This window comes from Lutra lutra, chromosome 14 (genome assembly GCF_902655055.1).
Source record: "Lutra lutra chromosome 14, mLutLut1.2, whole genome shotgun sequence".
Taxonomy (NCBI): Eukaryota; Metazoa; Chordata; class Mammalia; order Carnivora; family Mustelidae; genus Lutra; species Lutra lutra.
In genome coordinates this window covers 63,880,041-63,902,763 of record NC_062291.1, presented here as the reverse complement: position 1 = coordinate 63,902,763, position 22,723 = coordinate 63,880,041, and the positions used below count along the sequence as shown (strand labels likewise).

The following is a 22,723-nucleotide window of genomic DNA, read 5'->3' as shown; positions in this document are numbered from 1 at the left end:
TGAGAAATCCTGGCTTAATTTGATCCAGCAGGAAGAATATGAATGAAGTGTACAGTAACTAGAAGCAAGAAGATCAAGGATTAAAGCCTCTAAATTCTGAGGAAAAATTATTCCTAACATTGGATTCTATTCCTGGTCAGACTACCAACTGAGTATAAGAGGAGAATAATGATATTTTGAGAAATACAAGATCTCAAAAATTTATATGTGTCTCCCAAAGCAAGCAGGTCAGGCAAAAAAGATGAGAGAAGATAAGAGAACCTCTAGGTTCCCAACCTCTAGGAGGTTGTCTCTGTCCTCAGGGTCCCAAAAGGAATGGTACGCTGAAAGAGTTACATTTAAGAGGGTTTAATGCAAGGACTCTCAGGGTTAAGGGGAAACAGCAAGGAATGGTGAAAATTTAGAGATTAGAAATAGCAGGAAGGGAGTAACCTCTCTAGAGCTAAAGAGGCAAAGGAAGGGAGCTGCTACCAGGACCCAGCAAGACCTGTGGCCTTGAGAGAGGGCCTGCCCCCTCAGGAATCGTGACCATAGACAGAACATAACCATTGGCCCCACAGGGAGCGAGTGTGTATATGGTAGTTGGGTGGGAGGACATTGGGAATAAATGCCCTAGCACTAGTCATAAGAACCACATTAGTCCTAACGCCCCCAAAAATAGAAACAATCTAAATGTCCAACAACTACATATAGTTAAATAAAATATGGCTTATCCATATAATGGAATATTATTTGGCAATAAAAAGTACTAATATGTAGTATAACATGGATGAACCCTGACTTGTATGAAATGAATGGTTTATGAAATATGTCTTAATAAAGCTGTTATTTTATATTTTTTTTACTTTTTTATTTTTTTATAAACATATAATGTATTTTTATTAAAGCTGTTATTTTAAAAAGATAAGCTCAGAACATCTTTTCATACAAGATAATGAGGAAACTGTCAAAGACTAGCAGGTATTATCCAAAGGATATCCAAAAGCTCCCCTAGGGTGCCTGGGTGGCTCAGTGGGTTAAAGCCTCTGCCTTCGGCTTAGGTCATGATCCCAAGGTCCTGGGATGGAGCCCCACATCGCATTGGGCTCTCTGCTCAGCAGGGAGCCTGCTTCCCCTACCCCCGCTCTGCCTGCCTCTCTTGCCTACTTGTGATCTCTCTCTGTCAAATAAATAAATAAAAATCTTTAAAAAATAAAAAATAAAAGCTCCCCTAAAGGGAATAATTTAAGATTCAATAATGATCATCATTGCCATTATCTGAAACCCACAAAAGTTGTTTAAATTTGTTAATTTGTGATTATTTTAAAAAGAAGAATGCCTATAATTCACCTTCAGAGGATAACAACAAATTCATTATGTAAAAACTGATAAAGAGAGACCATCAAGTACTGATTCCACCTTCCTATGTGAACTGTACTACTAGGTAACTACATTGCAGATAAGGAGAAGCATCTGTCTATTTATAAAAGAATTTTAATAAGTCAAAAAGGAATGATAGGAATAGAATATCACCATCCTGCAACTCTCCATAGATAAATGGGCCTGGGCATGGAGTGTCTACAGTTACTAACATCGTGAAAAGTCAGACACCCTAATATTATATGTGTACTGATCAAAGAACATAGTATCACCTACGGTATTGCCAAAAGGATCAAACATGTGTCTGATCAGGCCTCTGATCAGCTGCCAGTTTTCAGGAAGTACAGGACATGAAGGATACTGATGAAATCACTGTAAGTATGCAGATTTCAAAACCCAGACTAGGTAAAACTGCAAGAAAATGTGAGGAAAGGAAGGGGGTGGAAGGGAAACTGGATTATAAGATTTTGTAAAATGTGACAATTTTTAAATGAACAGGTGATGCTGTAGTGCCTACAGAGATATACGTGGGTAATAAAACCATAAAGAAACACAAGGGAGTGATTATTATGAATGTTGGGGAAGTAATTATCCCAGGGTTGAGACTGTAAAGGGGACACATGGAAGGGACTTCTGGGATGGGAAAGTACTATTTCCTGAACGTTGTGGTGATCCCAAGTATGTTTTACCTTTATAATAACTCATTAAACTATACATGGTCTTATGTATTTTTCTGTATATGTTTTATCTTACAATGAAGAGTTAAAATAACTGAGTAATTAGTGCCACAGTGTATATTCCCTTTTTCTTAAAAAGAATTTCTCTTATTTGTATGTGATTAACCTGTTCGGTGAGTGTCAAGTCTATGACCCTCAGCAGAAAATCCTTTCTCAAATAGATGTACTGATCACCTTTTTAAATATTTCTACAGGAGGAACTGAAAATTAATAATCTTGTATTTTCTTTACTGTTGGATGAAGAAATAAGCTCCAGAGAAGCATTCCTAAACAACTACCTTACAAGGAGGCAGGAGGAGAAAGTAAGGATAGCACCTGAGATCTTGAATAAAAGGATTTTCTGACAGACATGCTCCTTGTTTAACAAGCTCTCAGGGGTGCCTGGGTATCATAATCGGTTAAGTGTCTCCCTTTAGCTCAGGTCATGGTCTTGGGGTCCTGGGATCGAGCCTGAGGTCTTGGGATCAAGCCTCGTGTCCAGCCTCAGGTCAGGTGGAGCTCAGCACAAGAGTCTACTTGTCCCTCTCCCTTTGCCCCTCCCCCTGCTCATGTTCTCTCTCTCCCAAATAAATAAATAAAATCTATAAATGTTAAAAAATACACACACACACACACACACACACAAAACAAGAGGTCACACACCTAGACCCTTCCTTCCTTTCACATTCCTCTCAGCTGTGTGTGTTCCTTGGCTCCCTGTCAGGGACTTGGCTCCAGGGTCAGGGAAAGTACCTGCTCTTATCTGTTACTGAAGTCATGGGATTCTGCATCTGTCATCATTTAGTCAAAAGAACCATATGACTTTCATATGACATATGGTTTATAAAATGCCACATAGCTTCATGGTTGAAAGGACCCACTTTTAACCACTGGCTGTGACACTGTGGGACCTCAAACAAGGCGTAAACCTTTTAGGTTATACAAGCTCTGCTCTGGGAATATTGTTCTCTCTGGATCATTTGGAACCCTACGTTTTACTAAACATGTAAGTAATGTGTTAGCTTATAGAACAAAAAACTGTCGTATTCAGGAAAACTCTAGTAAATAGCATGAACAGATATGTTTCATTAAAGATGAAATGAATGCAAAATGCTTGTCACATAATATTTTTCAAAAGGTTTTGGACACCTGGGTGGCTTTTGGACACCTGGGTGGCTCAGTGGGTTAAGCAGCTGCCTTTGGCTCAGTCATGATCCTAATTTAGGGTCCTGGGATCAAGTCCCTCATCGGGGTCCTTGCTCAGTGGGAAGCCTGCTTCACTCTCTGCCTGCCACTCCCCCTACTTGTGCTCACTCTCTCTGATTAAAAAATAAATTAATAATAAAACAAAAGATTCCGCTTTTATTAGTAGTATTAATAAAGAACATTTATGAATGAATGATTTAAGGTATCATATATATGACATATGAACTTAGTTTTTGCTTCAAGTCCATGAATGCAGCCCTACTCATAACAACCCTGTAAGGAACCGGATTTCTTTCACGGGTGAGGAGACCGTCTCAGAGATGTTGGTAACATGCCTGTCACCCATTAGAAAGTAAAACAGCAGGAATTGGAACTGTGAAAATAAATGAAGACCATCCAAATAAGAATAAGTAGACTATTTATTCAGAACTTGATCGAGTTTAAAAGCCAGCCACCATCACTTGTGTTTGGTGGACACTGAAAGGCAGACACAGGGATGGGAAAGCTATTAAATGGAAAGAAAAGAAGGCTTCAGGTGCACTCTGATTAGAAGTTGCTGGCATGGGGGTGGGAGGGAGCCTGGGTGGCTCAGTCAGTTAAGCGTCTGCCTTTGGCTCAGGTTGTGATCCCAGGGTCCTGGAATCAAGCCCCAGGGGGCTCTCTGCTCAGTGGGGAGCCAGCTTCTCCCTCTCCCTCTGCTTCCCCTGCCCCCACTCGTGCTTGCTTGTGCTCTCTCTCTCTCTCTGTGAAATAAGTAAATAAAATCTTAAAAAGGGGGGGCACCTGGGTGGCTCAGTGGGTTAAAGCCTCTGCCTTCAGCTCAGGTCACGATCTCAGGGTCCTGGGATCGAGCCCCGCATCGGGTCTCTGCTCAGCGGGGAGCCTGCTTCCCTTCCTCTCTCTCTGCCTGCCTCTCTACCTACTTGTAATCTCTGTCTGTCAAATAAATAAAATCTTTAAAAAAAAAAAAAAAGGTTGGCATAGGGAAGCCAGGGGCAAGTTAGTTAGAAGACGGGCAACCTATGTGATTAATTTGAGGAGCATATTCGGCTTTTTCTGTTTGGTCCTAAACTGGAAATTGTGGCAAAAATTAGGAAAGGCTGAAAGTTACTGATGAAATCCTGACAGTCTGGGACTGATCGCTGCGAGGATGCGGTTTAGTTTCCCAGCTAGTTGCTACAGGGGTTGTGGGTCAGAGTTCTGTTTGTATATATGGTCTGGCCATTATCTGTTTATATATTCAATTTCTCAGAAGCCAGGCCATGTAAATCCCAAGTCTGTGCAATTTCATCATCAGACTTCCCTGCTCCACAGTCACTTACACACTCACATAGCTGGTTGTACTTAGAAACACATGATTAGGGGCGCCTGGGTGGCTCAGTGGGTAAAGCCTCTGCCTTCAGCTCGGGTCACGATCTCAGGGTCCTGGGATCGAGCCCAGCATCGGGCTCTCTTCTCGGTGGGGGGCCTGCTTCCCCCTCTCTCTCTGCCTGCCTCTCTGCCTACTTGTGATCTCTGTCTGTCAAATAAATAAAATCTTTTAAAAAATACATTATATATATAAAAAAAGAAACAGGTGATTAGATGTTTTTTCTTTCAAAGTCTCCAATTGATTTATTTTCTGCTATAAATGTTATCTGTAATGGGTATCTCACTGATTCATTTATCTTGTATTAGGAAATTTCTTATTCTTAGTATCCCAGTATGTTTGTTTATCCTGAAAAAACTCAGTTCCAATTGCCTCTTCTTGATGTTATTATAGAACCAGACTTCAGAGGCCATCCAGAAAGCCAGAGAAGACCTTGATGTGTACAAGGAACACTATGACAACTTGTTGGCAGAAGACAAAGTGAGAACTATTTTCTTACCCATTCACCAATGCAATAGCGTTGCTGCTTCAATTTGGGGAAGATTAAAAGGGATATAATTTAACTTCCTCATAGATATATCCTGCTACAATTCTCCATTATCAGTGAACTTCACTCTGAGCCATTGTATATTTCTGATAATCAGTGTGTAAAATAAATTTTTGTAACTTGTCTGGTTTAAATTTTCCCTTGTACAGAAAAAGCACTCACCTAGAACTTAGAGCTTCTCAAACTTTAAGTTGCGGTCCCCACTAGTTGGTCATGCAATCAGTTTAGTAGGCTATGAACAGAATTTTTTAAAACTTAATTCCAGGGGCACCTGGGTGGCTCAGTAAGTTAAGCCTCTGCCTTCAGCTCAGGTCATGATGTCAGGGTCCTGGGATCGAGCCCCGCATCGAGCCATGTATCGGGGGTTCTGCTCAGCAGGAAGCCTGCTTCCCACCCACCCACCCCGCCTGCCTCTCTGCCTACCTGTGCTCTCTATCAAATAAATAAAATCTTCCAAAATTTGGCTACTATAAATAATGCTGCAGTAAACATAGGGGTGCATATATCTTTTTGAATTAGTGTTTTCATATTCCTTGGGTTAATACCTAATAGTGGAATTATTGGATCATATGTATGACCAGTAGTTTTATAATGGAAAAGAACAGAACCAGAATATTTACAGGTAAATATTATTTTGTGAAAATTTTAGTTCTGAATGATTTCTAGAACCTTATATGAAATAATATTTGTAATTCACAGAGATACTTCCTATTCAAAATAAATCTTTGAAGATCCTTGCATAGCAAGTATTACCCTCAAATAAGTCTATTTTACAAACCAAATTTTCATGGATTTTTAAAATCAAAGTGATTCAGTCCTATATTTTGAAAAGTATTGTCAACAAAGAAAGGGCTTCTGAAAAGATTGCAGTCCAAGCAATAATCTCTCTATCCTTAGGTTCTGGATCGCAGCTTTAAAAAAGAATTTTCCGAAATTCCCAGCCATCAGGTGGATACACTCTACAAACTTTTCAAACGCCGGCCAAGGTTTGTTTCTCCTTTACTATCATTTTTCTGAGAAAAAAAGTTCGTAATGAAGAGAAGTGTTGTTAGATTTTGGCTTTTTCAATCCCAACTGGATAGAAATATTCAGTGTAACATCTTTTATGTGAAAACGTTCAAGTGTCTTTATTATAACTCAGGGGTTTTCTAGACTATTCATACATCTTAAGGTAAACAATGAAGTAAAATGATTTCATTATTCAAAAAGTTTTTTTAAAAAGTTTTAAAAAAAAGTTTTTCTCCTTGGGACGCCTGGGTGGCTCAGTTGGTTAAGCAGCTGCCTTCGGCTCAGGTCATGATCCCAAGTCCTGGGATCGAGTCCCACATCGGGCTCCTTGCTCAGCAGGGAGCCTGCTTCTCCCTCTGCCTCTGCCTGCCATTCTGTCTGCCTGCACTCGCTCTCTCTCCCTCTCTCTCTGACAAATAAATAAAATCTTAAAAAAAAAAAAAAAAGTTTTTCTCCTGAAAAGTATCTAAGTAAGCATTGTGCTATCATAGTCCTGTGAAAGTAATTCCTCTTAAAATATTGATGGTATACAGATCTATAGTTTTTCCCAAGGTGTGTTCTAGCAAATATGAGGCCCTTGTTGTATGAACTGGAATTACATGTAAAAGGCTACCAGGACAAAATGTGTTTGAGAAAATCCTGGGTTAAAAGAAAAAGTTAAAGAGTTTACTAAAGGACTTCTCAGAACTTGTTTTTGGCCTTTGGATCTCCAAGTATAAAAAATAGAGGGGGTGTCTGGACGTCTCAGTTGGTTAAGCATCCGACACTTGATTTTGGCCCAGGTCATGTGCTTGAGCCCTAAGTCAGGCTCAGCACTGAGTGCAGAGCTGCAGATTCTCTCTCTCTAGGGGAGCCTGGGTGGCTCAGTCATTAAGCATCTGCCTTCAGCTCATGTCATGATCCCAGGATCCTGGAATCGAGCCCCACATCGGGATCCCTGCTCAGGGGAGCTTGATTCTCCCTCTCCTACTCCCCCTGCTTGGGTTCCTTCTCTGTCTCTCTCTCTCTGTCAAATAAAAAACAAATCTTTAAAAAAAAAATTCTCTCCCTCTCCCTCTGCCCTCCCTGCTCCCACTCATGTACACATGCATGCTCTCTCTCTTAAAAAAAAAAAAAAATAGAGTAAGCAGTATTTTCCAAACTTATTTGGCCATTCAGAGCATATCACATGATTGTGTTCAAGACAAAGTTTGGAAAATGCCAATATAAGTGATTGAAAATAACCATTATCAAAAAGCGTTCAAAAATAATCAGGGTGGGACACCTGGGTGGCTCAGTTGGTTAAGCAGCTGCCTTCGGCTCAGGTCATGATCCCAGCGTCCTGGGATCGAGTCCCACATTGGGCTCCTTGCTCATCAGGGAGCCTGCTTCTCCCTCTGCCTCTGCCTGCCATTCTGTCTGCCTGTGCTTGCTCTCTCTCCCTCTCTCTCTGACAAATAAACAAATAAAATCTTTAAAAAAAAAAAATAATCAGGGTTTTATACTCAGAGTAGCATTAGAATTCATTTCACAGATTTCCAAAGTTTTACATACTCATTTCCGTAAATATCAATGGAAGATAAGCTAGAAACCATGGAATTTGTTACAAAGGTATAGGCTCATATTTGTCTAAGATAACAAACTCATTCTCTCACTTTTAACAGGTTACACACAACCCAGGAAATTCAACCTAAAACATGACTCATATCTTGGTTTCCCTATTTTTAAAGGAGTGAGTCATAATAAGTCTTACGAAGAAAGAAACACTCCCCACATATTGGGAGGCAGCAGTGGAAAGAGCATAAGCTTTATTGTCAAACAGAATTAGCTTTAAATCCTAACTCTAACATCTATCAGACCTGTGGTCTTGGACCAATAGCTTCTCTCAGGCTTTCTTCATCTAGAAAAAGAGGATAACAATAGTAACTTTACAGCATATTGTAAAGCTTCCAGATAATAAGTGTCTGGTACAAATCCTTGGTTGGCCACATCTTTAATGTAAATTTTTAAAGGTGCTTCTCCAGTTCAGTTTATATCAGAAATATTCCAGGCTGCTCAGCTGCAAAAAGGATACTAGCAGAGAATATGTGGGACATAACCAGGGATTATCCACACTCCCCTTGGGCATTTACTTGCCTGCTTAAAATACACAGAAGGGAGATTTCTTTAGTGCAGGTAAAGCTGCCAGTGCTGACAATAGTCAGGGACATCAATAGGCCAGCCAAGGTCATGCCTGGGCATCCAGGGACTATGGAAGGTCAAAGTGGGTGCTTTTCTCTTTGGAAAAATCCACCCACCAGCCTCCACTTGCCAAAAGAAAATGTCATACAATGTCATACTGATGCTAAGAATTGTATAATTTAACATTGATTTCTTGTGTGTGAGAATATGAAAGGTTGACGGATTTTTATTGGTAATACCAGGATTCACAAACAAAAAATGCACTCAGATATGGCCGGTATTGTGCCTTTTGGAGAGCGACCAGAATCTGGGAAATTGAATAAGGATGCATTTGTCCAGTTAATGAAAGCCATGGATGACTTGGACAATATTAATAACATGCCCGAAGGCTTGGACCCCTCAGTCTGGGATCATTTCTGCGTGACTAGACGAGCGAAAGTGGAAAATGAACAGAAAGTATATAATAACATTTTATTTTATTCCATTTCAATTTTATTTCACTTAGTGTACTAATATCAAATATGTAGTTTCTAGTGATCACAGCTTCCAGAAATGCTAATTATTTAGGTTTTCCTGCTAGGGTAGCAGTTAGTAACACTAGTAATAATAACGATGAGATAAAATATTAACCTTAATGGTATTGAGGGCTAAGTATAGGTGTATACTTATAAGCCCATGTTGTCCAAAATAGTTGCCCCTAGCCACATATGGTTATTATTTACTTAAAATAATGTAGCCAGTCCTGATTGAGACATGTTATAAGTAGAAAATAGACATAGATTTAGCAGTCTTATTATGAAAAAGGAATGGAAATGTCTCAACATTTTTTTATATTCATTACAGCTGAAACGATGTTTGGGATAAATTGTATTAAATAAAATATATTAGTGAAATTAGTTTCACCTGTTTCATTTCACTTTTTATGATGTGACTCCTGCAAAACTGAAAATTAAATATGTGGCTCGAGTTTGTGGCTCACATTGTATTTCTCTTGGGCAGCACTGTCATAGACACGACTGCCTTGCTCTCTGCCCAGGTCTTGAGTTGTCCTCAGCCCTTTTTGCACAGATTAGACTATATTTCACTGGAAATTACTTTATATTGCTAGAATATTTTTTTTAATGTGGCAAATGAAACAATTTGAGAATGTATTAATTGGGAAAAGATTCATTCCTTTTGCTGTTCCTTGACCACCCTGGGCCTCCCCTTCCCAAAATTCCCTAAATTCAGTGCCACAAACATCAGACTGGCATATTTTTGCTCAGGAATCTATAATTTTATCATTTTATCTGAGATGACAAGAACAAATTGTAAAATAAGACATAAGGAAAGTTATATTTTCTTGCATATTTAGTTTTTAGTGAGAAGCAAATTGAATATTTTTCAAAATATTCACAGAATGTGCCATGTAAATTTTAGGTACCATATATAACATAATGGCAGGGATTTAATTTTACTACTCTCCTAGAAAAATGGACTTGTTAATATAAGGCTTTGTAACTAAATAAAACATCTATGTTTTCTTAAGTTCTTTAAAATTAATTTGCTTTTATCTCCAAAGCCCCATATGCTCTAAGATGTTTGTGTTTGGTTCCTTCAGGTAAAGCAGAAAGCGGCTGGCTTAATGGAAATGATAACTTTCCTCCGGAGGAGAACAGAGGATGATGAGAAGTTGCAACAGGAAATTGAAAAAGTGTTCCATGAACAAATGGTGTAATTTGAACTTCTCATTCATTTACACAGAGTCTAAGCTAGGGCTAAGTTAGTTTGTATTATCATGGCGGGGAGAAAGCCTACTCGCTGCACAGACTGGTCTCTCTTGCTGGGCTTTATAAATTCTTTTTGAAAAAGTGCATTTTTTTAAAATTTTTATTTATTTATTTGACAGACAGAGATCACAAGCAGGCAGAGAGGCAGGCAGAGAGAGAGGAGGAAGCAGGTTCCCTGCTGAGCAGAGAGCCCGACGTGGGACTCGATCCCAGGACCCTGAGATCATGACCCGAGCCAAAAGCAGTGGCTTAACCCACTGAGCCACCCAGGCGCCCCAAAAAAGTGCATTTTGTTACAAAAGACCTTGCTTGAGAATGGAACTTACCTATAGGTTCCATTGCTCTTATTAGAAAGAGGCAAGTTTGGGGAAAATCTTACTGTTTTTTAACCTGCTCCTTCCACATACATACAGTACAAAGAATTTGTTTCTGCTAGTCGGCACTTTTGGGCTCAAGCCACACAAGCAAACTCTGTGGAAAATTAAGCAGATATCCAAGAAAATTCCCATGTAGGCAACTAACCAGCGAATATCTTTTTCTTTAAGAGAGCTTGTATTTTGTTGAGTGATTGGGATACTGTTCTAAGTTTTGCTTCACTTTTTCCATTTTTGCAGCCATCTTGATAAATGCTTCTCTGGTGTTTCCAAATTCATCATTATACATCATCCTCAGACTTAGGCTCTTAGGAGGAACAGGACTTAGCCAGAAATAGATATAAGTAGCATACAGATTAAACATTGTTAATAAAATATCAGAAGTCAATATATAAAGTCAGAACTTCGGGGTGTCTGGATGGCTCAGTGGTTTAAGCCTCTGCCTTCGGCTCGGGTCATGATCTCAGGGTCCTGGGATCGAGCCCCGCATTGGGCTCTCTTTTAAGCAGGGAGCCTGCTTCCTCTTCTCTCTCTCTGCCTCTCTGCCTACTTGTGATCTCTGTCTGTCAAATAAATAAATAAAATCTTAAAAAAAAAAAAGTCAGAACTTCAATAGCTGTGTTATTTGGTAGCATCTCAGTTTTTTTCCACTTACAACCAAAGTTATATTAATTTTTTCTTAATCATAAAGTGAAACTTTGTGACTGCATTTCTGTCCATGCCATTCTTTGAGCAGCCCAAGTGTAATTCCATATCAACAAGATGAGGTATCATAAACAGACCTCCAAGAAAGCTCATCATCAGGAAAAGATATTCTGTGTTAATCTCCAGCAGGTTTTCCTTCAGCTTAAGTTTGAAATTCAAGTTGAAAATTAAGTTTGAATTTTAGGTTCTCAAATAATAGATGAAGTTTGAAATATAAGTATATTACAACTACTTACTTTGAAGTTTTTTCAATGTAGATTACAGGAAGAAAAAGTGAGATTCCAGTTGAATTTGACAATCCAAGTTCTCCTTAAACAAGGACAAGTGGAGCTGGAAAATTTTCAGTTAATGCTGGAGTATCCTGATGCAATTCTTATCAACAAGAGCATAATTGAAGACTTGAATTCTGTGATTCGGGTAATTATCATTTTTTTTAAAGATTTATTTGACAGAGATCACAAGTAGGCAGAGAGGCAGGCAGAGAGGGAGGGGGAAGCAGGCTCCCCGCTGAGCAGAGAGCCCGATGCAGGGCTTGATTCCAGGACCCTGGGATCATGACCTGAGCTGAAGGCAGAGGCTTTAACCCACTGAGCCACCCAGGCGCCCCATAATTATCATTTTTTAAGAAGAAAGCCAACATATAACCTGCTGTACCAAATTTGTTCATTATTCTCCCATTTCCACGAGAAATCATTTTCATTCAGTTAAATCAGTGTTTCCTAACTCTGGCCGTACATTAGAGTCACCCAAAGAACTTTACAAATGTGTCCAGGCCCCACCCTGAGGCATGGTATTTTTAAAAAGCCTCCCAGATGATTCTAAGGTATAAGAAGTTCAGCACTACAAAGTTAAACTTTCATTCTAATGTTCCATCATTTTGTTAAGCTCAATCTAATTATCTAATGATAATTTTAGATTAGATTAGCTCACTGATTTCAAATCTTGTTTATTTTCTAATATAAGCATTTAATGTTATAAATTTGTCTCTAAGCATGATTGTAGTTGTATTATGCAAATTTTGACATTTTGTGTTTTCATTTTCTTTCCACTTAAAATATTTTCTAATTTCCCATGTAACTTCCTTTTAGACTTATGGGCTATTTAGAAATGTTATTTAATTTCCAAATATTTGGGGATTTTGTACTGTTTGGGAATTACATGCTAATGTTGCCATACCTTTTACTTTTATAAATACTCCAAACCCAAAAAATACTGTCATCATTTTTGCTTTAGATAATTATCTTTTAGAGTGATGAAAAATAAGAAGAAAGCATGTTCAATTTTCTTTCATTTTCACTATTTCAAGAGATCTTTGTGCGGAGTAAAGTGTCTATCTTATACCATATATCTTCTGCTTAAAGAACTTCTTTTAACTGAATTGCAAGTTTGCCTGTATTAAATTCTCTTGAGTTTTTCTTTGTCCGAAATTGTCTTTGATTTACCTTCATTGTTGATAGTTTGCTAGGTTCCCTGGACTGGTAGGGGTTTTTTTTCTCTTTTTTCCTCATCCTTTTCACTTTAAATGTGTTCATTTTCTTCTGACTTACTGAGTTTCTGACAAGAAGTCTACCATGTATTTTTAAATCTTTGTTCCTCTTAACGTAATATGTCTTCCTTTGGGCTTTTCTCTTTATCTTGGTTTTCAGCAGTTTGAATATATGCCTAGGAGTGTGTGTATGGGTATACAATCCTTTTAACATGCTGTTGAATTTGGTTTGCTAATATTTTATTGAGGACTTATGCATCTGTTTTCATCAGGGATATGAGCCTGTAATTTTCTTTTCTTGTGGTGTCCTTGTCTGGCTTTGACATCGGGATAATGCTGGTCTTGTAGTATGAGTTTGGAAGTATTCATTCCTCTTATATTTCTTTAAGGAGCTTGAGAAGGATTGGTATTAATTCTTCTTTGAATATTTGGTAGAATTCACCAGTGAAGCCTTCTGGTCTTGGGTTTTTTATTTTGTTGGAAGGTTTTATTCAGATTCAATATTTAGTTAGTATATTTTATTCAGATTTTCTGTTACTCTTTGAGTCCGTTTTTGTGGTTTGTGTATTTCTAGAATGTTTCACCTAAGTTTATCTAATCTGTTGGCGTACAATTGTTCAGAGTAATCTGTTATATAATATAATATATTATATATAATATATAATCTGTTATAATCTTATTAAATTCTGTAAGGTTAGTAGTAATGTCCTTGATTTTATTTCTGATTTTAGAAAATTGAGTCTTTTCTCCTTTTTCTGATTCTAGCTGAAGGTTTGTCAATTTTGACTTCAAAGATTTTGGTTTCATTCATTCTCTCTGTTTTTCTCCTATTTTCTATTTCATTTATCTCTAATCTTCTATCTCCTTCCTTCTACTGGATTTGAGTTAAATTTGACCTTCTTTTGATGATCCTATAAGGTATAACATTAGATTATTGACTTGAGATCATTTTACTTTTTTAACGTAGGTGCTTATAGCTGTAAGTTTCCCTCTGAATACTGGTTTTGATGAATCTCATAAGTTTTGGTATATTATGTTTTCATTTTCATTCATTTCGAAGTATTTTCTGATATCCTTTGTGACTTCTTTGACTGATTATTTTTAAATGTGTCATTTAATTTCTACATATTTTGTGAACATTCCTCTTTTCTTTCTGTTATTGATTTCTAGTTCTATTACCTTGTGGTCACAACAAATGTTTTATATAATTTCAATCTTCTAAAATTTATTAGGATTCATTTTATGACCTAACATATGGTCTATACTTGAGAATGTTCCATTCGCAATTGCAAAGAATGTGTATTCTGCTATTATTGTGTGTCTGTTCTATCTATGTCTTTTAGGTCTAATTAGTTTATAATGTTTAAATCCTCTATTTCCTTATTGATATTCTGTATACTTGTTCTATTCATTATTGAAAGTGGGATGGAAATCTCCATTATTATTATGCAACCATTTCTCCTTCAATTCTATTGGTTTTTGCTTCATATATTTGGGGGCTCTGTTTTTAGTGCATATGTGCTTATAATTGCTATATCTTCTTGAAGATCAGCAAATAATGTGCTTGTGTGGTATTAGTATAGCCACCCCAGTTCTCCTTTGATTACAATTTGCACAGATGGTATCTTTCCATCTTTTCATTTTCAAGTTATTTGTTTCACCGGATCTAAAGTGAATCTCTTCTAGACAGAATATCATTGGATCATTTTTTTAATCCATTGTGCCTATCTCTGCCTTTTACTTATAGAGTTTAATCCATTTACATTTAAAGTAATTGCTAGTAAAAAAAAAAAAAAGGACTTTACTATTTTGTTATTTGTTTTCTATCATATTTTCTGGTTCCTCAATCCCTCCATTATTGTCTTGTTTTATATATAGTTGATTTTTTTGCAGAGTACCATTTTGATCCCCTTGTCTTTTACTTTTCTATATACATTGTAGTTGTTTCCTTAGTGGCTACTATGGGAATTACAATTCACATCTTAGTTCTATTTTTTTTTTTTTAAGATTTTATTTATTTATTTGACAGAGAGAGAGAGATCACAAGTAGGCAGAGCAGCAGCCAGAGAGAGAGGGGGAAGCAGGCTCCTTCAGAGCCTGATGTGGGGCTCGATCCCAGGACCCTGAGATCATGACCCAAGCCGATGAGCACCCAGGTGCCCCCACATCTTAGTTTTATGACAAACTAATTCAAATAAGCACCAACTTAGTTTCACTAGTATGTAAGACTCTACTCCAGTACAATTCTGTCCCTCCCCTTTTCTATTGTTATTGTCACAAATTATATCTGTATGCATTATATGTCCATTAACATAGATTTATTATTACTGTTTGGTGCATTTTTCTTTTATATCATAGAGGAAAAAGGAGTACTTACAAACAAAGAATACAATAATACTGACTTTTATATCTACCTGTATAGTTGCATTTTAAATTTAGCTTTTTTAAAAAATTTCTTCTTATGACTTTGAGTTACTGTCTAGTGCCTTTTGATTTCAGGTTGAAGGAATCCCTTTAGCATTTCTGATACAGCAGGTCTACAAATGAGGAATTCCATCAGCTTTATTTTCTCAGAGTATCTTAAATTCTCCTTCATATTTTGTAGTTAGTGTAAATGCAAAAATCATTATCAAAAATGCTGATGGATTCAATGTGAATAATAAAGAGAAGGATCAATAATAAATTTTAAAATGTTGGCTTTTGAGCAACTGAATAGATGATAGTGTCATTAACTGACATAAGAACAACTAGGGGGGGGGACGCCTGGGTGGCTCAGTTGGTTAAGCAGCTGCCTTCGGCTCAGGTCATGATCCCAGCGTCCTGGGATCGAGTCCCGCATCAGGCTCCTTGCTCGTTGGGGAACCTGCTTCTCCCTCTGCCTCTGCCTGCCATTCTGTCTGCCTGTGCTCGCTCTCTCTCCCTCGCTCTCTCTGACAAATAAATAAATAAAATCTTAAAAAAAAAAAAAAAGAACAACTAGGGGTACATAGCTTTGGCTGGGACATAAAGAGTCTTAGGCTTTGTTAAATTTGAGATGCATGTAAAACATTCTAATGGAGGGGCACCTGGGTAACTTGAGCTCTTGATTTCAGCTCAGGTCATGATCTCAGGGTCATGGGATCAAGCCCCACATCTGGCTCCTTGCTCAGTGAGGAGTCTGCTGGAGATTCTTTTTCCCTTTCACTTTGCCCCTCCCCACTCCCATGCATGCTCTCTCTTTCTCTCTCTCCCTCTCTTTCAAGTAATAAATAAATTTTTTACAAAGCCATTCCAGTGGAAATATCAACTGGACAGAATTTTGAGCTGAGATATAAATTTAGAAGTATTCTAGATACAGATCACATACAGATAACTACATATGAATTATTACATAGAGATATTTACATATGGATAATTTAAGCCATGAACATACTTGAGACCAGCTAGGAATGGGACTTTGGCCAATGTCCAAAGTCCAACTCTGATAGATCTAGCAGAGAAGGAGTCAAGTAATAAAACTGAGAAGGAGTTGCCAATGAAGGAGGAAACCTGAAAACTATGAGAGAAATGGCTCCAAGGACAACGAACTCATGCACTATGTCAGTTACATGACAAGAGCAGTCTCAGTGGAAAGTTGGGGCAGGTCAATTGGCTATGGTTGAAGAAATAATATGAAGTGAGGTTGTAGAGATGGTGACTATAAATAAATTTTAGGGAAAAAAAGTTGACTGAAAGGAGAACAGAAAGGAGATGTGGTAGCTCTACAGCAGTATTTTCTAACTTGGCGCGGCTGACATTTTGGGTCAGATGATTATTTGTTGTGGAGAGATGTCCTGTGTATTGCATAAAGTTTAGTACCATCCCTGGCATCTACCCTCTGGATGTCAGTAGCAACACCTCTCTCCAATATTATGTCCAATTATGTCAACCAAAAATTTCTGCAAACATAATCTTAATTTCCTATGGTAGGGCAGTATCTCCAACATTTGAGAAACACTACCCTAGAGAAATGCTTGAACTTAGGATGTTGGAGTTGTTACATACAACAAGATCCCCCAAGGGTATAATTGTGGGATTTGGGTGTTTAAGTGAGATGGATATCATTGAAAGTGAGTAATTCAAGGAATTGAGAGGCTCAGCAGTGAGCAGAAGATGGAAATAATTTTTAAAAAGAGTAACAGGTGGTATGGTATAATATAATGGCATGAACTTCAAAAAGCTAAGTTTTTGAAGAAGAAAGATATAAAATGTTAACTGACAGAACTCATAAAATTTATTTTAGAGACATAAGAGTTTCACTAATAGCAATCTGGGAGAACTTCATGAAAATATTCCTGAACTTCATGTAGGCAATTTGAAGTGAAGTGCAAAAACCTGGGTGTTTAAATATATTTAATCCACTCAGTTTTATTTTTTAATTTTTTTTGCTTTTCCACTAGCTACCAACCAGACACTGTTGTGCCTAGCTCCATTAAACTACAGCCCTTTGTCTATACTGTCAGAAAGGCAGGGTGGACAGTAGGGGTAGAAATACATACAGACTGGTAGATTGGTGATGGCAAAAAGAGTTTCTGCCTAATTATTGACATATAAAGTAAATTGGCTATGCTATTCAGATGTATTTCATAATCCTTTCTGTTTTGGCCTATCAGCTTCTTAGTGATCAGTAATTTTTTAAAATCTGCTACACTTTTAAAAAGAAGGGGCGCCTAGGTGATCAGGCTGATTCATCATTTCAGCTCAGGGTCGTGAAATCCAGCTTTGAGTGGGGCTCCATGCTGGCCATGAAGCCTGCTTAAGGTACTGTCCTTCTCCCTCTGCTCCCCTCTACTCATGCATGTACTCCTTCTCCTCTAAATAATAAATAAATAAATAAATAAAATAATAATAATAATTTTTTTTAAAAGATAGAATTACCTCCATGATCCAAGTTTTCCTGAGAAGAGCATTCAGCTTCAGATATTCTGTATTCTGTGCAGAGTCCTATGAATATCAAAATGTACTTTTTTTTCCAAGACTCAAGGACAAAAGAAAGTTGCGAGCATGATGGAAAGTAAAGATGTCCACAAAGGAATATTTCAAATTGAGTGGGAACATAGGAAAATGGAGATGGAAATGGAAGATCTAAATCAGAAGGCTTGGGATATTCAGATGCTGTTTTTTTCAAGAGATCGTCAAAAGGTGAGTTCTCCCTGCCTCACTATATAATTTTAATTTCATTCATTAATGTTTTCTTTCATTCAAACAGTGTTTAATAAGATGCTTCTGCAGTATCAAGCACATTATAAGCCAGTAGTTTTTGTAGTGTCTACAAATTGTCTTCTGAGGATCTCCTAATTGTCAAATCTAGTGGTCTGACCCCCAATCATCACCATCCCTCAACTCTTGGTAGCATTTGACCACCTTAATTGGCTCAACTCTCTGACTTTTATCAATCCTGTTTTCTGCTATTTTTCTTCTAATGTGTCAGGTCACTCTGCCTCCTTTTACTGAATTTTCTTTTGCTTCTAAACCCCCACCCCTTTTTAAAGAGTTATTTATTTATTTAAGAGAGAGAGAGGGGACAAGTGGGAGGGGGAGAAGGACAGAGAATCTCAAGCAGACCCTGCGCTGAGTGGGGAGCCCCACTTGGGGCTTAATCTCACAACCCAGAGATCACTATCTGAGCGGAAACCAAGAGTCAGATGTTCAACTGACTATGCCACCCTGGTGCCCCCTAACTCTTAAATATAACTATCCTTTATGAACCTGCCTTTTGCTCTGTTTCCTTCCATGCCTTCTCCTTTAATGATATCAATTTTTCTAACTTCAGTGATCACTTTTTTTTTTTTTAAAGATTTTATTTATTTATTTGTCAGAGAGAGAGAGAGAGCACAGGCAGACAGAGCGGCAGGCAGAGGCAGAGGGAGAAGCAGGCTCCCCACAGAACAAGGAGCCCGATGTGGGACTCGATCCCAGGGCTCTGGGATCATGACCTGAGCCGAAGACAGCGGCTTAACCAACTGAGCCACCCAGGCGTCCCTTCAGTGATCACTTCTAAAAGACAGATCCAAATTCTCTGTTCCTGATCTCCCTCAAGCTCTATTTCTACATTCCTTCTTCCCAACACCAACCTTTCTTAATGTGCTTATTTCTGTTCTTTTCAACCCCTTACTCAAGCTTATAGTTGTAGTCATCTTTGATTCCCCTCTCCCATCTTCCAAGTCTTGCCTAGTTTATCTGCTTATTCCCTCATTTTTTGACCCCACTGCCATTAGCCTGGCTCAGTTTTTCTTTTCCATGATTTAGACTATTGTATAATAATCCAGCTGCAGGCACCTGGCTGGTTTAGTTGGAATAACATGCAGCTCTTGATCTCAGAGTCATTAAGTTCAAGCCCCAAGTTGGGTGTAGAGATCACTAAAAAAAAATAAACTTTTACCAAAAAAAAATCTCTTCTCTGGTCTCTTGACCTTTGGACTCTTACTTATCTATACCATATGTTGCTATCAGATCAATATTGATGTTCAGCCCTGATAACCTTACTACTCAGCTCAAACATTTTAAACTGCAACCTCTTAACTAGCAAATGAATTATGAAATTTTTAGGTGGGTGATCTGCATCCTTCAACTAACTTTTCAAATTCATTCCCATTGTTCCTAACATTAGTATTCTCAAAACAAACTGATTAATATTTTCTCAGATTTTACCACTGTGCCTTTGCTCATTACTGGTTCTTCAATCTGAAATCTTTCCTCACATTTTTCACATCCCAAGTCTATTTTTAAAGGTCTAGTTTAAATGCCACCTGCTCTAAAAGCCTCTGGATTTTCCTAGTCTAGAAAAACCTCATCCTTTTCCAAACCACCTTTGAATTTACATGTCATTTTACATATTTTCTGGCAACTAATCATATCTACATGCTTTTTTTTTTGAAAACTAAAGTCATGTTATCTATCTTTGTTTCTCCCTTAGTATCTTTAACTGGAACAGTATTAATATAGGGCTCAAATGAGACAGTAAATATTTGGGGAGTTGAATAAATGAGAAAATAAACTCAAGGCATTTGTGATTATTAAAATACAAGTGAGTGTATCAATAGCTAAATACAAGTAAACATTATGGCATGAAAGTCAAATCAATCTTAGATAATTTTTATGATAATGGTAACTTTGAAAACTAAGAATGTTTTATAAAGTTATCTATTGAAAGAATAAAATACCTTACATATTTTGTGGGGTCTTTTTCTTCTCCAAGTACCTAAATGAACCAAACTATGAGACTCTGATTGCCATTCAGATTGGAATAATGGAGCAAACCATTGCTGTTTTAGAGAAGGTAGGTGTCAAAGATATTGTTCATTATAATCCCAACAGTTGTGAATTATTTGAACAAAGTAATAGTATTCCAAGTCATGAATTAGACAGAACCTAATAAAACCGTGGTCCATTATTGACATTCAGGATCTAATTAGAGGTCCTGGAATATCTTTGTAACCATAACAAGTATGGTAGACTGAAGTACTTCTTTTACTATTAGAATTAATCCCTTGGGAGATATCTGAGTGTACATGAATTTCTAATTTTACATTAAGTTGTGATTTATGTAACAGAAGTGTTGATAGTCATTCTTTGGCTTTGTAAAGCCTTTGTTTTTTCATTACTGCTTAAGAAATGCTCAGTTTAAAAAAAAATGCTCAGTTTAGCTTGTATAACATATATAAGATGGAAACAAAGTAATCTCAAGGCTTTGTATTTTTTTAATCTCTCATTTTTAAGAATATACAAGATTTTTTCTAAAATGTCATATTAAAATACCATTCTATCTTTGAACAATTTAGTTAACTACTATGTTCAGGCATTATGTTAGGCAATAGGGATATGGGGATAAGATGATATCTTGATGATAATGAATTTAAATTAAAAAAAAATAATGTCTTTGTAAAAATACTTTTTTTCAAAATTATTTTTGCGGGGTGTCATGGGAACAAAAATCTCAGACCCACAAAAAGAATGTGGAAAATTGCAAAAAACTACTAAAAAAACTGGGAAGGTACAGCAATCAAAAAGATGTAGCAAATTATACTCTAAGCTGCAATTTACGAGACGAATTGGTGGCTGTCTCAGAGAGAAAAGACATCTGTAATGCAATAGGTAAGAATATTTTTTCTTTACTCAACTGTAGGTCTCTTTGGTGACTAACATAAAATAATAAAAAAAATTATAAAAAAAATAGTAATCACTATTCCTGAAATCTCGTTAGTAGTTATAAAGCTACCAGCATTTCTTCCAAATATTTAATTGATTCTGAATTCTATTTCTATATTTGAAAGTATAGATGATAATCCAACTAATTCTTTCCTTCTTCATTTTTGGGGTAGGGTCTAAACTGACTTGTGAAAAGATTGCCAAAGAACGATATGAAAACATGATGCAACACCAAAAGCTAACAAAAATTGCAAAACAACAAGCTGAACAGATTTCAATACTGCAGGCTGAAGTCGAACGATTAAGGATGAAAACATTTCCTGCTCTTGTTCAAATATAAAAATGCTGGTGGGAAACACAAGGCAATCAGTCATTTAAAAAATAATTTCATTTTATTAAAATGATTTCTTTTTCTCCCATATCAGGAAATTTAAGTAGAGCTGCTTCTTAGTTGCATATTTTTAATATCAAATTATTTAATTTTAACCTTAATCATAATAATGTGTCTTGCATGAATGTGTAAAATATCATGAATTGTTTTCATTCAGGAATTGACTGAAAATATTCAAGATGTATTTTACTCTCTTACTCATTTAGTCTTAGTTTTTGTCATAAAGACAAAAAATTCTTCACTACTCCTGGCATTTCTAATTTTATAAAATTACCAGAAAACGTAAGAGTTAATGGATGATTTTTATATTTTTTTCTATATTAAGTTTTCTTCAGCAGAAAAAATATAATCAGAAAAAAATTTCTCAGAACATTTAGGTCATTTCTCAGAACACTTATTCCCAATTCTAGCAATGAGAACAAAGTGAACCATTTCCTTTTACCAAGCCTTAAATCATTTGAAAAGTACAACATATTTTTTCTGCATAAACATAACATAGTCTTCTACATTGCATATTCTTTGTAATACATGATGATAATTAAACAATGAAAAAATTAAGTGCTCAGAAAACTGCTTCCCCTTTCCATAGCCTGTGAACTGCTACATTCCAAGATGATACCATCAGGTTCATTGACCAGTCCTCACAATCTTTTCACATGTCATGGTCTCATTCTTCTGAAATTTGTGAATTAAATGTTAAGTGTAATCTCCAACAGCATATTCAGTGTGCATAGGTGTAGGTAAAGCAAGAGAGCTATTATAATAAAAAAGCTTCTATTTAGAAAAAAAAAATCTTTAAGAGATTTAAAATATTCTAGAGACTGCTCAGGTAGTACCATAATTGATCCCCCATATACTGATAAATGCTGGATGGGAATTTAAGAGAAGTGATAGGCCCAACATCACTTTTGATGGCCCTCCTTAGTACCAGAATGACCCCTCAAGTAGTCGATTTGGCTGATTCAGCAGACAAGTGCCCACTGGTAACATTCTCTACCATATTGGATCCTTCAAAATTATCTTTGAGAAGGTGATTGTGGGGGTGGGAGCCTGGACCCAAGGGTTAAGTGTGTGAAGAGTACAAACACTTTGTACTTAGGATGAGATCATCAAAGTTCTCTGTCCTGCTGGTTTGAGTCAATCAAGATTCTGCTAGGTGTTTTTTTCCTCTCCATTTTTTCTGGTGATATAAATTCCAGATGACCAGGATTGGTTGCCTTATTAGGCTCCATTTGCTAATAGTCAATGCCACAAATTTCACCATGGATTCCTAGATCTTAACAGCCTGTGTAATTTTTTTAAACTTTTTAATAAACATATAATGTATTATTGGCCCCAGGGTACAGGTCTGTGAATCGCCAGGTTTACACACTTCACAGCACTCACCATAGCACATACCTTCCCCAATGTCCATAACCCCACCACCCTATTAACAGCCTATGTAATTTCTATTTCTTAGTGGCTACC

The 22,723-nt window shown here is 37.0% G+C and overlaps 1 protein-coding gene across 3 annotated transcripts in view; it reads left to right on the top strand.

Moving 5' to 3' along the window:
• Positions 1–21,959, top strand: part of CFAP43 (cilia and flagella associated protein 43) — a 106,957-nt gene extending 84,998 nt beyond the window's left edge. For all 3 annotated transcript variants that reach the window (XM_047702956.1, XM_047702957.1, XM_047702955.1), the window contains 10 exons: positions 2,291–2,398; positions 5,044–5,130; positions 6,095–6,183; positions 8,608–8,821; positions 9,966–10,078; positions 11,471–11,630; positions 17,695–17,859; positions 19,916–19,996; positions 20,658–20,811; positions 21,039–21,959. In XM_047702956.1, the coding sequence (XP_047558912.1) occupies positions 2,291–2,398; positions 5,044–5,130; positions 6,095–6,183; positions 8,608–8,821; positions 9,966–10,078; positions 11,471–11,630; positions 17,695–17,859; positions 19,916–19,996; positions 20,658–20,811; positions 21,039–21,205 (1,338 nt within the window). In that variant the 3' untranslated portion in view covers positions 21,206–21,959. The remainder of the gene's footprint in view (positions 1–2,290; positions 2,399–5,043; positions 5,131–6,094; positions 6,184–8,607; positions 8,822–9,965; positions 10,079–11,470; positions 11,631–17,694; positions 17,860–19,915; positions 19,997–20,657; positions 20,812–21,038) is intronic.
• Positions 21,960–22,723: the final 764 nt, after the last annotated feature.